At 50.8% G+C, this 19603-nt stretch overlaps 1 protein-coding gene across 2 annotated transcripts in view; it reads right to left on the bottom strand.

Annotated features, from left to right (window-relative positions):
• SRGAP3 (SLIT-ROBO Rho GTPase activating protein 3) overlaps positions 1-18496 on the bottom strand; it is an 83669-nt gene extending 65173 nt beyond the window's left edge. Inside the window, exon 1 of one of the 2 annotated variants that reach the window (XM_050313090.1) lies at positions 18232-18496. In XM_050313090.1, the coding sequence (XP_050169047.1) occupies positions 18232-18298 (67 nt within the window). In that variant the 5' untranslated portion in view covers positions 18299-18496. The remainder of the gene's footprint in view (positions 1-18231) is intronic. The other variant, XM_050313091.1, reaches the window with a different exon arrangement.
• Positions 18497-19603: the final 1107 nt, after the last annotated feature.

Raw genomic sequence — 19603 nt, 5'->3', positions numbered from 1 at the left:
AATGGAGATACAGGATACTACAAAAGGAGGAAGAAGATATCACCAAGAAAAGGAAGACAAAGAAGATATTGCCAACAAGAGAAAGTAAATGGAGGGTTGTACTCCAACAGGTATTTGCCCTTGACTCTCCATGGGCTGTCCCACTGACTGCCAGGCAGAGCTGGGTGCCAGCACACACGGGTGCCTGGGGCCAGGAGCAGGAAGGGCTGGAATCACCTCCAGCACAGGCCACTGAACTGTGTGCCCCAGGCAAGCATCTAACATCTACCACCTCCATTACACTGTAGTGAACTGAATAGCTTCACACAGCACTATTTATGGGGCCTCCAGCACACTGATGGGATTAAATAGCCCACAAGAACAAGGAGAAAGGTTTAAGTGCCTTCTCAGCAATGGCAGGAAGCTCTACAAGTGAGAACTAAGATCCCGCTTAAAACAAATGGCAGTTCAGAATTCTCTCCAAATTGCATTTGCTGCCTCCTCAAAGTCACAACAGACGTTTTGGCACCTTGATAGGAAAGACATTAGTGAATTATGAGAAACATTTTAAATCCAGTTAGAGACCAGCCCATCATTATTTTATTAGTGTGCTTTTTAAGAAATGTAACCTGTAACAGCGTAACGACTCTAAAAGGGCTATTTCCCCATCTTTTGGTAAAAAGAAAACTTGGCATTTCCCCTGCTGAACCTCACGAGACCCCTGTTGCCCATCTCTCCAGCCCCTCTGGGTAGCAGCACGACCAAGTCCATCAGAACACACAGCAGCTTCCCTGAACACCTCAGTCCAACCTTCCAGGTGGAGGACTGTGCTTCACCTAGGATACAACTGCACTCTCAGGACAATTTTAACATTTTTCTAAAGGTATTTTCTCCGTAGATAATCCCTCTTCACAGGCTTGCTTCACTAGCACTGAGGGAAACACAGGAACGAGTCATCCCCTTTTCACAAAATAAAATTCAAATACATTTCAAAATCAATACTGGGGGAAAAAAGCATCAAACAGACCAACAGGTTAGCAGACCAACCAGGGAGGATGTCAGATCTCCCAGCACTGCAGGATTTTATCAACAAACCAGATGAGCATCTGTCAAAGATGTCTGTGCTGCCAGGAAGATCTAAAGATACAGAGGAGAGACATCTTTTTGGGGAAATAATACATGGTTTAATAAGCCACCGATTAAAACATTAACTTGGAAAGTCTTTTTGGCTAAGCAGCCTCTTTCACAGAGCCAGGGGCTGTCACTGCCCTCCCTCCCTCCCCAACCCAGGGTGGTTGTGCCACGAGAAAGCCTGGCTGACCTGGGGACTCACCACAAAAATCCCCTTACAAACACCTGAAAAAAATCAGTTATTGGTACAAAAATGGTACAGCTAAAAATATTTTAGTGAAATACACATCAAACCTCTTCCAAGAGCTGGGTGCTGCTCTCAGACAGGGCACATCTCCCTCATCCGAGCAGACCAACCACAGCAGCTCCCGAGGTTTTATCATTTGATGGCCTTGTTCCTGCTCTCTCTTTGGAAAAAAAATCACACATAATGGCCTTCAGGGAACTAATTAAGGAAAACATGCTGGAGTTGAGGAAGGCACGGGTTAGGGACAGATCAACCAGGAGGCAAAATGCAGGAAATAAAATACCTGAGACACGTAGAAATAATTGTATTTTTCTAGGTATACCGGAAATTTTAAGACCAAACTCGAGATGCATAACTTTACTGAAAGGTTTTTTTAAATGTAAATTATGAATGAAATTACAATCACTTCAGTGAAAAGGTAGAAGGCTACATATTAATATTTCACTGAAATAATGTCAGTCTATATGTTATGTGACTATCTCTTAGTAAGGATTAATTCCAAACTCCTTAATTCAGTGAAAAAATCTCCCTTTAACTTAGGAGCTATTGATTCAAATGAACCCTGAAACTGAATAAAACAAGGTGGAAAAGTTGTTCAAACTAAGCAATGTGTAAAGAACTCAACTAAATTTAGCCATAGATTTCATTAATAACTATAAGCAAATGAACTTTTCAAAAATACATGGGGTTTATCCTAACAATTTTACTCTAAATGTTAATGGATTATTTTCTCTCTCCCAAAAAATGTCACAAGATGCCTTTGCACATAAATTATGTCCAATAAGTTGTCTCCAGTCAGGATATTTTATTAAGATAAAGAACAGCTGGATTATACAGACCTATAACTACATTTCAAGGGAAAGATCATCACCATGGAAGTATGATTTTCTATTTGGATTTAAAACAATCCCAGGCTCCTCTGGAGCATCTCCACGTGTCTGGCTGCACCAGCCCACGCTCGATGGCAGAGCCACGGGGTTCAGACAAAGCCAACCCACACTGCTCAGTCACTCAGAAACAGGACATCACCCAGAGCCTTCAGAATCCCTCCAAAGGACTTCTCCACCCTGCTCGGGGCACGAGGCTTCTCGTAAGAGAGGAGGAACAGAAACAGCCCCACTGTCCCGCCACGGTGGCCAGAGGAGCCAGCCCTGCTGCACCCCAAAAGCTCATGTTACCAGAAAGGATTAGAGTTCTCTTTTCCTATCACTGCTCTGCTTCCCCTGTGCATTTCCTCCCCCTTTGGCTGTACTCAGTGTTGTGTCCCTACGTGACTGATATTTATAAGGAACCCAGCACAGGCTAGGGGGCTGCAGAACACACCCCTGCCAACAGAGCACACCCAACTGTCCCTCTGAACTGCAAACTGGGTGTACTCAAATTCATCACTTTGTCAGAAAAGGATTTTTCCTCATGGACATTTCAGCAATAAACTACAGTCTGGCAACAGGAGAAGAAAAGGGGAGGGAAATCAAAGGGCTGTTATTTGTCTCTGATAAATTTCAGAAAATTTCTTATTAAAAACCTGTTAACAGGAACAGGAAACAGGCAGTGCTGAGAATCAGGAATTATAACAAACACCAGTTTCAGCACAGTAACAGTCACCAATTACAAACAGCTCAATAACAAAAGATCACGTTGATATGACACTGAAGATCTGAGCTCAGAGTTCAAAGAGCATTCAAAAATCTGGAGGAAAAATGGGAATATCCTACCTCATGCTCCCATCGCCAGATAAGCTCTTACAGAAAATCTTCAGTTACTATGGTGATGGAGAATAAGGAAAACTTAGATCCATGTAAACATAGATTTCCATATGCAGATTGCAGCATTCTGTACTGATAGTTAATCCCAATTTATGAATTTTCAGTTACTCAGCCAGAGAAAACTGAGTGATTATTCATAAATAGTAAAGTTAAAGTTCATTCCAAGAAAAATCGCAAACAAAACCAGGCCTGAATTTCTCGTATCTGTTATTCACAATGACTAATTCAATCACCTCCAGTTACACATCAAAATCCAGCCACGCTACTTTCAATTACTTGTTTTAGGGGGTAACTCTTTCCTGCTTCCCTCGTGTTGAATTTGTTTACATACATACCTCTCTTTTCTCCCCTCTGTGGATCCCACACACACTAAACAATGAACAGAGGCTGTTAGTGAAGGCTTCTGAAATTCACTATATTCAGCTTTGAACTGTTGGCCCGAGGGTGAAATCAGAACTGACTCATAATGTCTCAGATCTTTTTTAAGCTGCAACTGAACATTCATAGGAAGATGAAAATAGTCTGAAACAGTTTCAGCTACTAGTTGTGATGGTTTTTAGCTCCAATGTCCTGACACCAGCAGTCCATTTTTCTCCTTTTTTGAGCCTTTTCAAAAGTGAGTTCCAGGAACACAAAGAAATCGGAGTCTCGCACCCCAGGCAACTGTTATCTCCACTCGCCCACATAACCTTATCCCAACACTGTGGCTTCCAAGGAAGAATTTAGTCCTGCCTCATTTATCAAACAGTTTTCTGGAAGATTAGGAATCTGCTGGCTCCCCCCAAGTGGGGATCCTGCAATCTGGATTCCCACAGCTGTTGAACAGCGGTACCCACTGCCAGCCTCTTCCAAACAGTCCAGGTTTCCATCTTCCCAGCTCCAGCACATGCGTGTGCATCCCCCTCCTAACACTAACAGCTACTATACAAGCCTGACTCAAGCTCACCCACCCACCTGTGTGGTGCCAGAGGCACTGGCCATTGGTGCCCCAAGGGGCTGCTCCGCGGTCGCTGCACCGGCACCTCCCTCGCATCACTCTCAAAATCGGCCGCAAGGCTCTGCTCCGGCTGGGGCCGAGAAACAGCACTCGAGGCTTTATCTCTATCTGGTTTACAGCATTTGCTGCTTTAATGATTAATTCCCTCTGTCCTACAAAGAATATCCAAGCAGCCATGCACCACGTGGCTCCAGGAGAGGCCGGTGTGGGAACCCTTTGGTAACTCAGCAGCAGCAATCAAGGCCTCACATTGTTCTGGCAGCTCTACCAGGCAATCCAGGACCAGATGGATGTATTTGTAAATAAGGCAGATCAGTTTTGTCAGGTTGTAATTGGTTTTAGAACAAGCAATTCACTCAATGACAAACAATTAAAGAGCACAGAGCCCCACAGCGAAATGCCGAGCGGGCTGCACAGAGGGACAGCAGCAGAGGGGAGTGATGGCAGTGCCACCATCGACACACAGATGGTTTCACCCTGGGATGGGCCTAAAGACATAGCCAGGAGAACCTGAAAGCCCAGCAGCACTGTCAGGGTGATTCCAGAAGCAAGCAAAGCCTCTTCCTCCTCCAAGATGTGACACCCACTCAACCTACAACTGAAGCTACAACAAACACCTTGGCAGTTCAGAACCTGGAAACCCCAACTGTCCTTCCATCCTTCCTCTGGATGCAGGCTGCCAAGGGGCAGCTCACTGCTGGGAGACTTGAGACTCTTCACACAAAGATGCTACTGAGGACAAGGTGTTCTCCCCACCAAACCCTGGCCATGGGCAGTCTGATAAAGACCCCCAAAAAAGTGAAGGAAGAAGTTATTGAATGTTTTTTTCTTTCTTCCAAAGGCATACCTCCATTGTGAATTGCTGCAGGCTCACTAGTTAGCTTGGTGGCCATAATGTCTTTTTCACTGTCATTGCAATGTACACCCCAGACAAGGACACTGAATCAAACACAGCGACAACATCACCAGCCTCCACTTAAATCCTTGGCCGGGAACCAGCGGGGCAGCCAGGGTTTGCACCCAGGTCTCACACGCAGTCAGGGAAGTCCTGAGGAGAAGACCTGTGAATACTCCCATGGCCAACCAACACTAAATCCCCAATGAAAGTTTTGTTCTGAAGTTATTCCCTGTAAAATGACTTCCTTCCACCTGGAGCCCTGGAGGAGGTACACCATCTGCTCCAGGCTTCTCTCCCATCCAACACGGATGTCTCCTTACCACACTGGCCAGGTGTCTGGAAAGCAGTAGGCAGCCACATCAACAGCACAGTCCCAGAGATGTATGAGTGTGTGCTGTGTGATCAGGAGAAGCAAACTGTACATTTCTTTTCTCCTTTTCTTCCCACTCCCCCTCAGTTCAGAGCTGACCTCTCCCGTGCAACAGACTATTGTTATTCCAACAGTGCATCTCACTCTGCCATCCCACAGAACAATGACTACATGAGTACTCTGTTACGGTTTCACTTGCAGGGCTTTATAATATGACATTTTCACTTACAGTATGTTTACTTAGTGTTTCTTCAGGGATTTTAGCAAGAGTAGGTCAAGAGCACACAAGTACTGTGCAGGAAAAATTGCTTTTAAAGCCATGAGTCACTCTGAACACAATCCAGTAAGGATGTTAAGAGAAACAAAAAACACTTCGGAAGAACCTGCTGAGAGCCTGCATCCCAGGTCACTTATCTATTCCAAGTTAAAACTGGTTTTTGTCACACTTCTTCGTGCTCTTCCTGAACTATTTGAAAAATCCAAGTGGATATTCTGATTTGCAGTTTCATTTATTACTGCAGTAGAAGTCCCACTCACTTTAGTGGTAAAAATGAACAGAGCAATAGGAAAGTCCCTACAAAACATTTAACATATTTAATGGAAAGTAAAATGAAGAATGGTTAAAGCAAAAGCTGCCAAAATACAGGAGTTTCTGTCTCTGACTGCAGCAGTTTCCAAGAGCTCCGAGGCAATGCTGCTCTCACACTGGGTGCAGCAGGGCACACAGGCAGACCTCACACCCCCACAGGGCACTCAGGGCCCTCTGCTGCAGAACGGCCTTTACAGTGAGTCCATCTCCCACATCTCTCCCTGGCTGATGCAGGTGCCCAGCCACGGAACAGAGTTCAGTTCCCCAAGGTGTGACACGACTGCTTTTCTTCCCAGAGCAAGGTGAGCTTCCCCAGGCTGGGGGTGTCTCTGCACAACAGCTCAGGAGTCCCCATTTCCCCAGCCACAACGGGTGCTGCTCGGGTAGCAGCCCGTTCTCTCCTGGAGCTGCAGGACGTCTCAATCACAGCAATTATGCGCTGCTCCCACCGCGCTGGGGAAGATCCATTCTTTTCTGCCCCACGGACAGAGGAACACCTCCTCCTGCCCCAGGAGCCAAGAGCCTCCCCTGCAGACAGAATGCAGCAGTGGGGTTGGGAAGCAGGTGAGAGCAGCAGGACCCCGGGCAGCCCATGGGGCGGCTTGTGCGGCCCCACAGCCCCAGGAGGATCACAGGCCACCCAGCCCCGCATGGGCAGCTTCTGATGCTGCTTGAGAGGCAGAGTTAAGGACCCCACTGCTGCTCCTGCTCCCCAGCACTGCCCTCTCGAGCCCCCCAGCCTCTGTCCCACCCCGCCAGCACAGCACTCCTAACCTGCCTCTCAGAAGCTCTGGGAAAATACAAACATTCATACTCTTAACCATTTTGAAGCTATTACATGGGTATTTACAGACATGCCAATGTGACTTAATCCAGTGGCCTCTCAGAGCATTGCTTTGATGCTGCAGGGGAAACTCTAACATATACAGCCAATTGTGTAATGTTCTGCACGGGGGGAGAAATTGTTTTCTGATCTCTCTAGCAATCACATTCTACCCTAAAGCATCCTATTCACTAGTGCTGACCTCAGCATGCTTCACTGCACATAATATTGACTGTAAAAGTACTCACCCCTCTGGAAAACATGCCCACTTCCAAAGAGAAACAGCCCTTAGGCAACAGGACAAAACAAAAACACCCCATGGTACTCCAGCCTGTACCTGCAGTGACTGCACTGAGCAGCAATGTGCAAAACCCTTCCTGGTGAGCAGGGAGCACCCACTGGTGCACACCTTACTGCTGAAGTCCTCAGCGTGACAACCAAAAAGGATTTTTACCTACAGGAGGAGACATCCCAAAGGAGGAGCCTTTGCCAGGCTTGCTCTGACTGCCCATGCTGGAGTGGTGGGTGTGGACAGGCTTCAGCCACTGCAGGATGAAAAGCAATGTGACTCTTTTCCAATACTGCAACACGGTATCACTGCACGATCCCTCATGTGAGCAGGGATTTTGGAACAGGACCCCAAGGGCATGAAGCACCACAGGCCAAAGTCCATAGGAGATATCCCACCCATTCAAGAGGACTTGCTTAAACCCACAGTGCCATGGTTGCCAGTGGCTGAGCACATCTGCAAACTAAACTCTCTCTTTTGGCCAGAGCAGGACTTCCCCACCCCTTAAGGTTTATTTAGTGCACGCTGTCCCTCCAGAGAAGTCAGCCTACCCTCCCAAATAACAGAGGAGACAGAACAGCTGCCTACAATTACATTTTCTTAGAAGGTCCAATACGTCTTCATCAACTATGGGCGTATCTTCTTGCAGTGGAAGTCACTGCTGGTCAGTGGTCCTCAGCGTCCTTGCAGAGATGCTGCTGAAGAGACGTTCCCCATCCCGCTTATGAGGTCTGGAGACCCAACTCCACAATGACCGTGGGTCACCTGCTCAGCACCACCATCAGTCTGGAGTGACCAATCAGCTTTGGAGGGCAGGCAGCAGCAGAATATGGGGAGTCTAAGAAAAAGCTAAACATACTCTCTGCTGTTGGCAGGATAATGTTGCCGGCAGTGTTTCCTCCCGCACTAACTGAGCAGCGAAACACGGAGTGTCTCAGCACTCACACAGCTTTGGTGCATCACTCCCTGCTAAGGACACAAGTGGCCTGTGAAAAGGTCAACAGCGCTGTTCCCCCCTTGTCCTGAGCTGCAGCCCACTGATCCACACTGCACCCCACTCCAGGGTGACATTCCCTTTGTCTGCACAAGGCGTAGCCTCCTCATCATCGTTCTCTGACAATGCAGCCCCATCTCCAAGCTCTCCTGCAGCTTCGATCCTGCTCCGCTGCCAATACTGCAAAATGGCAGCAGGATTCCCTTCTCTCCAGCTCAGATACAAGTCTGTATCTTTAACATTTCCAATACTAACAAGTTGTCTTGAATGCAATACATTTAGGCTTTTCCCAAAGATCAATTAACCTTTTTTCACACAGAGAAAATCTTGAATTCTCTCTGAAGCCTTTGCCAACACAAAAGCTTTAGGCTGCCACACCAACAGTCTGATCTCTAGTCCTTCCATGAGTTCCAAAATCTCCGTGATTAAAGTGTCATCAGAGTCAAATTCCATGAAGGGAAAAAAAAAAAAAGTGGAGATTTCAACACAGACATCTTCCTAAGCCCAGGCCATTTAAAGCCATTAGGCCAGTCAGGCTGACTAGCCAGTCCTACCTATTGCAGCAGGGCTCTGAGCCAGAGCTCTTCCACTGACAGTGATGTTTCAAAGCACTCCACTGTGAGAGCTCCCTCGGATACCAGCTGCCAGCAGACCCGAAGGTTACACACACACAAAGTTTTCTGGAATGCATTCAGCTTGCACCATACACTACAGCAGGATTCCATCACCTTGAGCAGGTGAAGCATTTTCAATCCTTACCAATACCAAAGTTTTATTCCCATGAAGAAATTAGTGATTAACCAATGCATTTGACAGAGGAAAAAATACTACATGCACACAAGGCCAGTAACCTAAAATTAATCAAATTGCTGATCAGGCTTAGAAATCTGTTCTTGAGGTCATCTCCTCTAAACATTCCAAGAGCACAACATCCCCTTGGGTTCTCACCATGCCACCGAACCTCCTGGAGACACAAACAACTCCTCAAACAAACAAAGCAGCAAAAAGAAAACCTATCTTTGGGGATCTGCTACAGTGAAGGGGAAGCCATTGGTTCAGCAAGTACGTGACAGGGACTTGTGCTGCAGCCCTGCAGTGTGCAGACACTGCTCCAGAAAGTTTGGCCAAGAGATGGAGAAAAGCCGTGGAAAACTGCCTTTCCCTTAATGGAAATCATGAAAGCCAGCCCTCCATCTCCCGATCTCCGGTCATTTACACAGGTTTGTATCCTGTTCTCTTTTTAAATATTTACTTTTACAATGCAAGCCCAAGTAACCCTGCACCCAGCCGAGCCTCACCACTGCAGATCACCCTGCTGCCTCTGCAGTAACCAAAGCATGAGCCACATGGATATAATCCCTGCCCTGGAGGGCTGCATCCTGAGCATTCCCAGGAGCAGCAGGATGAGCAGCACCCCAAAGATCCACACCCCCTCTTCTCTGCCTGAGGTGGGACATCAGGTATGTTCAACCAAGGAGCAACCTCCTCTCCTCTCCCAGCTGATACAGACTAGAGATAATTTAACTCCACAGTCATTCCAACAGCAAGTTTCTGAGCTGTCCTGCACACCTGCCACTGCTACAAGACAGAACAATGTTTTACAGAGACCATTTGAAAAGCCAGACACATTACAGGGATGGTCATCCCTCGTCACAGACACAACTGTTCCTCGTAAAGGCTGACACAAGAAAGAAAAGGAGAAGTTGGAGATTTTTTTCTCCTCTTCAAAAATATTCTCCAACTCCAAAGGCAACACTCATGCAAGTTCTTCTCTGAAGCTGCTGGACACAGCACGGCTGTGTAGTTTTCCCAAACTCCACAGCACCAAATGTCTTCATGGAGAACCTCCCTGAACATCAGCTGGGCTTCAGGAGCCAGGAAAGGACACTAGGAAAGCTAATGGATACTCTTCTGGGAGGCACATTGTTTAAGGCAGGTCAACAGCACGAGACATGCAAAGAAGAGACTCTCACAGCCACAGCTTTCTCACAGTTCCCAGAGCCCTGGTCCCCCAGTCCCTCTCAGGCCAGAGGTTCCCAAACTGGGGAATTCATCAGTACAGGCAGATATACCACTGCACAGCCACATTCCAAAAGCCACATAAGCACTAGTCCAGAGGCACTGCTGCTGCTCTCCTCTGACCAGACGGGGCCCACAGAGCTCAGCTCAGGGACTCACTTCCAGAAGAGGCTGGGAAGCACCAACTTCCACACTGGAATTATGTCACCACACCTTTTTTACCTATCTTTGTTGGTAAAGCAAAGAGGAAGATTAAACATAAAGAAGAGGATTTGAAACATCTCCCTCCCCACCATGGCCAGGATCCTACCAGCTGCCTTCTCACTGCTGAGCTCCAACAACCCTGGGATAAAGAGCACAACCCTGAGACAAAAAGCACGGCTGTACACCCCTGGCCAGGCAGGCAAAGGCTGCTGTGCTATGATGGGACCATTTCTTATACAAACTCTAAAGCCAAGATGCTGACTGCCCTCATGGCAGTGTGGAACACACCAGCCCCATCACATCAACGAGGTCCAGCCCCAGGAACACACCACAGCCATGTGAAGTCCCTCGGTAATCTTATTTTGATGCTCCACTTCCTCTCTTAAAATTGCCTGTTGCAATATGCTGTTCAACAGCTGCTTCTGCCCAAACCACTGCAGTTGCCTTCCAGAAAGAAAATGTTATCTTGGGCCAGTTTGTCAGAGAAAAGTTAACAAATCAGACTCCTGGAGACATGAACAGCTTGAAATGCACCCAACACTGGCAGGCACAGAACAGGAGCGCAGGGCGAGGGCTGGCAGCCCTAAGGAGGGCAGCAGCGACAGGTACAACCCATCATCGCCCCACGGGCTCATGCTGTTCACACATCTCCACATCCTCCGTCACTGCCAGGACACACACCACACACAGAGGTGGGGCACAGCAGCACAGCACTTGTTAGTAAGGAATTAGGAAGGAATACTCACCTTTTCAGGAAGAGTGCTCACTGGCAGCTCAGCAAAAGCCTCCTGGGATTACACCAACGCTTGGGACTAAAGAGCCACTCAGGCTGTAAGAAAGTGGAGATTACCTCATGCCGGTTTTGCTGGAAAGTGGCACGAGGAACACTCCACTGAGCCCCTCTGCAGCCACAAACCCGAGCCAGGTGTTACCTGTGTGAACTGTCCCATCACCTGGCGGGAGCACGGGTTCCTCCCAAGTCAGGAAATAGATTTCAGCTGCCGCTGCCGTGGGTGGTAGCTTGACAAATGGCTACTGAAACCGAGCCAAACCCAGGCAAGAGAAAATGTAACAGCTCAGGGGGGAGAGTTCCCCCCACCTTCTACAGGCCAGCAAAGGGGAGAGTAAATCCTGCTTCTGACAGGGGCTGAAACTGCACACAGAACTTAAAATATTATACCTTGCAGAGGCTTATAAATATCTGCTAAGCACATGAAGCGCGTTTGGTGCTGCACTCTGACGACCCTTAAAACTCTTCACCTGGAACCAGAACTACAGGCCATGAATAAGTGTTGCAAGAGGGTTTTATTGTTATCAGGAGGAAAGGTAGACTGACTAATGCCAGCTGCGCCCAGGCAGCTGCCAGAGATCAGGAAAGAACACGGCCAGGTTTAGAGGATCAAAATACCCTTCTTTTGAATCGAAATCACCTGGGAGCACAGCAGGAACCCCAGCTCCTGCCACCAGATCCCTGCCCCAACAGGACAAGCCCCAACCCTGAGGCTGGATACGTTGCCCATCAGTTCTGACCACAGGTCAGCAGACAAGCCAGAGGAGCTGCTGAGGACAGACTGACCCGCTCAGGGCAGCGTCCCTCGGGTCCCTGTTCCTGGCCCAACAGGAGCCCAAAGCCCAGCCGGGAGCTCAGGGACACAAAGTCAGCCTCCAAAGCAGAGCAGAGCCCTAAGGAGGCCTCGTCACAACTGTGCACCTCTAAACACGTCTGGATTTCATTTTTTGAACACATTAAAAGAAAGTCACCTTAATGCAAAGTTTGACTGCTGGGCCCGCAGCCTCCACATGGGACGTGCAGGCTGTGCCCAGGCTGACTCTGCCCAGGCTGGCAGCTGCAGGAACCGCTGCTGGCTCTCACTGCACACAGATGCTCCTGTGTGAACCCAAGGCTTTAAGCAGCGGGGCTGCTAAATGCGCCTTCACCCCATCCTGGGGGTCAGGCCACACTAATGAGCTTTAACCAGAGCTCCAGCTTCCCCTCCCTCTGCGTGGCAGGAAAGCACAACCCCACGATCCCACTGTCTGGGAGATGAAGCCCATCCTGGCCGATGGAGCCAGGCACTCGGATCAGCAAAGGCAAGTCCTGCAGGAGGCTCACGGCGTGTCCCTTGGCCACTCTCTTTGCCAGCTTCTCCTTCTTTAGGAGGAAAGCACCTGCCAGAGGCACCTCCACTCTGCTGTCAGCTTCAACAGCTTTGGCTGTTGCAAAAGAGTCCTAGGAGAAGAAACACTTCAATGACGGCACCTGTGCTTTTAAATATCACCCCTGCCCTGGTGGAAGCCAGCAGGGGCTTTCAGTCGCCACCCAGCACCCATCCCAGGGGCCGAGCACCTGCAGAGCCTTGGAGCTCAGCAAGGTCTTGACAAGAAGCAACAGCTTCAGTGCCTGGCTACACTCCACTCAGGGCCCCCAGGCACACGGGTACACCCATTTCTGACCAGGTACCACAGGCTGGCAGCTCCTTTCCCCACTGTCCACAGAGGAGGCCCAAACACAAGGTGTTTTAGGCAGGTCCAGAGCACAGAGCTGCTGGTGGTCAGTCATGTGCAGGAGCTGCTGACTCAGCTGAACCACCCCAGCCTCTGCCAAAGCGCCGGGACTTGAGCTTTGCAGGAAACATCTCCAATAGATTAAATTTGTTTCCATTAGAGCCTCCCAATTAATCTTTATTAGGAATTACATCTATACTCCCCTGCTATGCCTGCACATGGCCTCAGTGCCCGCACCCGAAGGGCTCTGTAGAACCCAGCTGCCAGGGCCATGCTCCCAGACCCACCGAGAAAACATGGCAGGGAAGGAGAAGAGAACGACAAATAAATCTACACAGGAATCAACCAATCCAGGAGCAGCATGGATCAGTTCTCCCAAAGTCTCACAGCAGAAACCACATCAGAAGACCCATCAAAGACCCATCAGAATCTGCTACATGCCACAGATAGCTGCACCAAAGCCAAGGGAGTTATGCCAGGCACACCAGGTGCCCTTGGATCACACTTCACATTTTGTTGAGCAAGACAATTAAGCCAATGGATATTTTCTAGCTGTTTCTATGATGTTTAGCAGTTTCCCAACAGCCCCCCCTGCACAAACGGGTGCAACCTTCTCTTTTGTACAGAACCATTTTATTGAATGGGCTGTCAAGATCAAGCCTTGATGACTCCCCCAGTCGTGAACTAAAATTACTCCTCTGAGCAAACCACCATCCCAGAAAATGACTGGGTATGGGAATTTTCCCAACATTTTCTGAGCAAAGTGGAAAGAGAGCAATAGGTAGGAAAAGAGACATAAAAGAAGGGATGCAGCTATGGCAGTAGAAAAAGTCAAAGCTAATGAGCACTGATAACCTAAGCTCTGTGAAAATGGGAGAGAACACACTGGTTTTCTTTGGCGCCAGGTCTGCAAACCTTTTTAGTGTCTTTAATGGGTTTAGCATATAAAATTCAATTTCTGTTATCAATTTACACAGCAACTAAGAGTCCCAGTAGTGCAAGAAATCATTCCTTTCCCACTCTTCAGCCATATGCACCATTTGGAGAGGCCCATCTCCAAGATCATCAGGGATCATGTCACTTGCCAGGCACACAACACAAGATGCTACTGCCTCGCAGCAATCTCCCTGCCAACAGCAGCCAGAGGGATCACACAGGGACCTGCATTTTGCCAGCGTTAAGGTAAACCTCCAGGAAGCAATATGAAATTCAACAGCCAATCAACATGATGCCAAATTTTCTGCAAGGTTTCCAATGCTGGACCACAGGCAGTTGCATCTGCATCATTAAAACTGGTTCGTTTTGTTGCATTAAAGCCACAAATCAGGCACGTGACAGTAATGAGGAAGAGACATTTATTCAACTTTCTGGCCAGATAGACCAATTAAAACTGTATGTCTGAAAACAGTCGCTTTAAACTGTGCATCCAAGGATCCGCATGTTCCGTATTCCGCAGGCAGCTGTCATGTGGCAGTTGTAAATCTGCAGCCACATCTCCATTGGTGTTTATTTTTAATGCAATCTCTCCTGCCTGCAAGGCTAAGGCAAATAAGAAAACCTGTCTCCTAAAAGTACCCTTAAATATTTTCTTTCTTGTACAGTCCAGCAAGCATCTCCTGCCAGTGCTGGGGCCAGCTCGCCCCTCTCCCAGCAGCTGAAAGCAGCAGCAGAGGGGAAGGGCAGAGCCATGGATAACTGACAAGAGAGCCCACACCGTGGGAAGGAGGCTGTCAGCGCTGCGTCTGTGCAGCAGAGGTGAGAGCGGGAGGACTCCATGCACGGGCAGACGGCAAATGCTGCGCAGAGCTGCAAGGACAGCGCCTGCAGCAGCCGCAGACAGAAGCCATCAGCTATTCCCACTCCCAAAAGCAGACTGGCACCGAGCCAGAGCCTCAGGCACCCTGCAGAACTGCCAGCCTCCTGTCACTAGGTCCCAGCCATCAGCCCCCGGTCCCCCGTGACACCCAGGAACAGTGTGTGCAGCAGGGCACTCACACAGACCTGCGCACACCCCACACACCCCCTCTATCTTTTCCAAGCATTTTCAGGACAACTTCCCACCGTGAGAGGAGCAGACACAATTCTCCAGGGAGAGAAAGAAGATACAGAGCCATTATGGTTGATAAATCACCCTGTGCACAAAGATTATTCCCCAGTTCGACCCTCCTCCCACCAATCGCACTCCCCACACAGCACATGGGCTCCTCGATTGCCGTACTGGGGCTGCAGCGCCCGGAGCACAGCAGGTCAGGCAGGGCTCAGCTCCCACACTGCAGCTACTGAGAGGTCATCCCCAAACCATCGCAGCCCTTGCTCTACTTCGCAACAGCCAGAGCTAGAGGCTTCAGCAAAACATTCCCAAAATCAATCTAAGGAACTATGTCCCCCCACCATTCATTCTAGGTGTCCTCCAGCACTGAAGTTTTACACACCTCAGGCGCTGTTGGAAGGTCATTACCTCACCCAGCACTAGCTGACACCTCACACCAGCAGCACCCTGCCCACTTCCAATCCTCTCCAACATCCATCTTCAAATGCACTTCCAATGCAGCTCTGTTGGAGCTACTTCCCTTCCACCCATGCTGGTGTATGCCCTGGAGCTCACGTGTAGGGTTTTCCACCTTTCTCCCTGCCATATTCCTGACCATGCCATGGGGACCAGCACTGTGCTCTGTTCAAATTCCAGCCCTGTCCTCCATATAAGACATCACTTCTTCAAATTTTCACCTTTTTTCATTTTCATATGTCAGCATTTCTGTGTCGACACTTAGGTCGTTAGTCCCCCTTGCTGCCACTTCCCCTTTTATTTCTCACTATTTCTCTTCCATTTTAGTCTATTTCTGGAGGTTTGGGCATCCATCTTTACCAAGGGGATAGATATGAATGAACAACGACTCAATCCCTGAAGGAAATAAACGGGGTATCTGGGATAATGAGGCAGCCTATATCCAACCCTTTGGGAGAGCCAGGGGAGACCAGGCCCAACCGCAGGGGAGCATAAGTGAATGGATCATGGTCACTGTCACAGCCCCAGACAAGGTTTAGATGGTGACACGCCCTCCCCACGTGAGGTTCACACACAGCTCCGTCATGTCGCACACATGACACACCCCTGAGCACAGAAAAGCCCCCCTCCCTCCGCAGCAGCTCCTCGGCCGCTGGCCCCCCTTGTGTCCCTGTGAGCACAGTGACCAACTGCTGCCTTCTCACCAAACCTGTCTGCCCACTCACATTTGCTTCCACTGCTCCTGTACAGTGATGAAGCACAAGCTACAGCAGAGCTCTGAACCAACCCCTCCAGACTCACACCACTATCCCCATCTCAGTGTAGCAAGATGGGAAGGTCAGAGATGCGCTGGTCCTACAGGGAAGTGACAGTGACAGGGATGGCTGTCAGGACACAGCTGTGAGCATTGGAGACCATGCATCTCACCAAGGTTACCCCAAAACCACCCTGGTCCTGTGACAGACCTGATGTGTCCAGGGACAGAGCTGCCACCTCCTCGAAGGCAGCAGGCCAGCAGCACATGTGGCTGTTGGGTCTGACTGTGCCCACCTCACCCCAGCTACAGGCGCAGTTACACCCTGCCCATATCCGAATCAGCCTTTATTCAGGTGAAAACACACACCAAGTACCCTACATCAGGAAACAGACGTTCCTGGAGGTGTAACTAGGCACAGAACAGCATCAAGGAAATTATTACTGGCCCATCAGCAAACTGTCTGTGTTACAGCTGCCCAAAACACGATTGCAGGGGTGCAATAAAACACCCTCACACGTACTCCAGCATTAACAGCCTCACATATGGAAACCATGAGGCTACAGAAGCCAGGTCAAGAATGATCCCGGCACATGAGTACTCCAGTTACAAACAACAATCAGAAAAAACACTGGAGACGCCTGCAATGAAGCTTTGGAACAGCTCAGAGCCACTCCTGCCCCAGCAGCCCCTGTGCACCCTGAGCACCCAAGAAGCAGAAACAAGCCGGCCCAGGACATCTCGGAGAACGACAGGGAACAATGGGACAGTCTCTAGGAAAAAATGCAAATCCCCTCCCGTGAAACGAACAATACCACATGCTAAAAGAATATTTCATCTGCTTAACTGCAGGGTGCAATAACATCAATTTGCCCAAATTACGCACAAGCAGAAAGGTAATTGGCACCGAGTAGAGTGTGTTGTGACTGTTCAGTCACTCTTTGAGGCCAGCTACAAAAGACTGAAATGCAAGAAAGTAAACAATGGCATGAAACCAACAGCCAGCCCCTTCCCCAGAATCCCTCCCTCTGGCATGGCACTGCCGCAGTTAGGCAGAGACTTCCAAGAGGAGTCTGTGCAGACCAGCCATCACCCAGTTGAGCTGGGATCTGCAGAAAAAGGGAAACTGTTGAGTTTGAACAAGCATGGATTAAATCTGCAGCAAAGCCATTTTTTACATTTTAATTAACTCGGTCTTAGACTTAAACATAACAAAGTGGTGAACACATATCCATATAAAAGAATTGAGCAAAGGGAGAGCAGAGACAGTTTTATATAATAGCAGGGGGACTGAAGAGGGACACACAAGGAAAAGGCATGAGGTAAGCAGCTGAGTATCCTCTAGCTGAAGGTGGGAAAAGGAATTGTCATCAAATAACAGAATTAGCAATCGTTGCAACAGTGAGTAGATTTATAAACTGAAGTTATCAAAAAATATCTGTTAATACAGTTTGTTACAGACACTTAAAATTCCTGGGTGTGCAACACAGAGCGGGTTACACCGGCTCATTTTCCTCTGCCTCCATCCAGCTCAGCCCTTCCCGGGGCTGCAGAGCTGCCATGTGTCACAGGGTACCAACTTTCCTTCGTAACAAGAATTAACTTGGAGCCTGGGATTTGACGCTTGGTGGTCTCAACAGACAGAACCTCTAGTTTTAATCCTCTCCAACTATCAGGAACGCAGCGGCTGCCGCACAGCTCCGCACCCCGCACCAGTACCGGCACTTGCATAATAATGACTGCGGGCCTGGAGGCGCGGGGCCGGAGCACCAAGGCGAAGTTCCTTACATAAGGACCGCAGGATCGATGCGCTGCTCGCCGTGAGGCCGCGGGCAGGGCTCCCGACACCGCACAGGCCCGGGGCTGCCTCCGACCCCCGGCCCCGCTCCCCTCCCCCGGGCGGGCGCTGCCCAGCGCGGCTTCGGGGGCTGAACGATCGCCGCCCACCCCCGCACGCCAAGTGCCCGCACGGTGATGGCACCGCCGCCCCCCGCGCCCGCAGCGCCCGGCGAGGGCCGGGGCTCCCGCGGCCGGCGGTGCCGCAGCGCGGGAGGGGCGGGGGTCGGCGGCGCAGCCCCTGCGGCCGGAGCCGGCCCGTCCCCGCCCCGCCCCGCACACAAAGACGGCCCCGCCGCGCCCCGCACCGGCCCCGCTACGCACCTTTGACCTGCGCCTCGTAGTCGGCGATGATCTCTTTGTCCTTCTTGAACTTGCCCTGCGCTGACATCGTGCGGGAGGGCGCGGGTCCCGCCGGGACCGCCGCCCGCGGCGCTCCTCCACCACCTCAGCCGGCCGCGGCCCCGCCGCCGCCCGCGCCCGCCGTCATTGGCGGCGCCGGGGACACCGCGCACCGCCCGCACCGCGGGGAGCGCGGAGCCGGCGGAGCCGACACAGCCGAGCAGAGCCGAGCAGAGCCAGGCAGGGCGGAGACGCGTTGAACTGGGCTGGGCTGGGCTGAGCTGAGTCGAGCTGGGCTGAGCTGAGCCAAACTGAGCCGAGCCGTGCCGAGCCCAGCCGAGCCGAGCGCAGCCGCTCCCGCCGCCGGCCGAGGCGGGGCCCTGGCGCCGCTCCCGCGCTCAGGTTGCGCGCGGGGCGGGGCGTCTGCGGCCCCCGCCCCGCCGGGCTCGGTTCGGCCCCGCCGGGCTCGGTTCGGCCCCGCCGGGCTCGGTTCGGCCCCGCCGGGCTCGGTTCGGCCCCGCCGGGCTCGGTTCGGCCCCGCCGGCTCGGCCAGGTGCCCTACACGTGCAGAGCCCGCCGAGCCGGCCCCGCCGCTGCCGGTGGGTGCCGATTACCCCGGTTCCCACCCCGCGGGCGGCGTCGTCGCTGTCCCCGCATGTCCCCGCTCCCGGAGCAGCCCCTCCTCAGCCCAAGGCTCCGGCCCCATCCGGACGCCTCCGGGCCAGCAGGACTGCACTGGGGCAGATTTCTCACTTCTTGTTAAAATGAGGAAAAAAAGGATAAAGTGTTCGTTCCAGCAGAAGCAGCAACAGTGCTTAAGGCTCTTCCAGGGGTCTTGGCTGAGCAGTCGGAAGCCGGTGCCATGAAACCCCACACACTCATCCGAGCCCTTGCGCCAGCCATGCTGCAGACTCGGCTTCTGCAGATCCACAATCCACTGAGTGGCTCCTCTGTCCAGCTCCAGCCATGCTCCGACCACTGCTCTGCACAATAGGTCCTTTTGTGGGTGTCCCGTGAGGAGTGAATTCAGGGAGATTTGATGATTCAGTTACAGCTTACAAAAAATAACCCCAGCCCATTACACAAATAATTTACCTAGTGCGAGCAGGCGGCACAGAGGAGCATTCTGCATCCCAGCGGCCGGGAAAGGCCCAGGGAGGAGAGAGACAAAGCAATCACTTCCAGAGAAGCACAGCCGCTGCGGAGCACAAGGCCCAGGGTCAGGGCTAAGCCGGTCGCTCCTGCTCCAGGAGGGCCCCAGGGAGGGCACAAGCTGTGCCAGACCCTCACTGGCACAGGGAGAAGCAGAGCACAGGGACTGCAGGGCAGGGAGGGCACAGGGACAATGGCCATG

Source organism: Myiozetetes cayanensis, unplaced genomic scaffold (genome assembly GCF_022539395.1).
Source record: "Myiozetetes cayanensis isolate MyiCay16 unplaced genomic scaffold, myiCay2020 scf18, whole genome shotgun sequence".
NCBI lineage: Eukaryota > Metazoa > Chordata > Aves > Passeriformes > Tyrannidae > Myiozetetes > Myiozetetes cayanensis.
The sequence above is the reverse complement of the archived record's forward strand: the minus strand, read 5'-3'. Positions and strand labels throughout refer to the sequence as shown.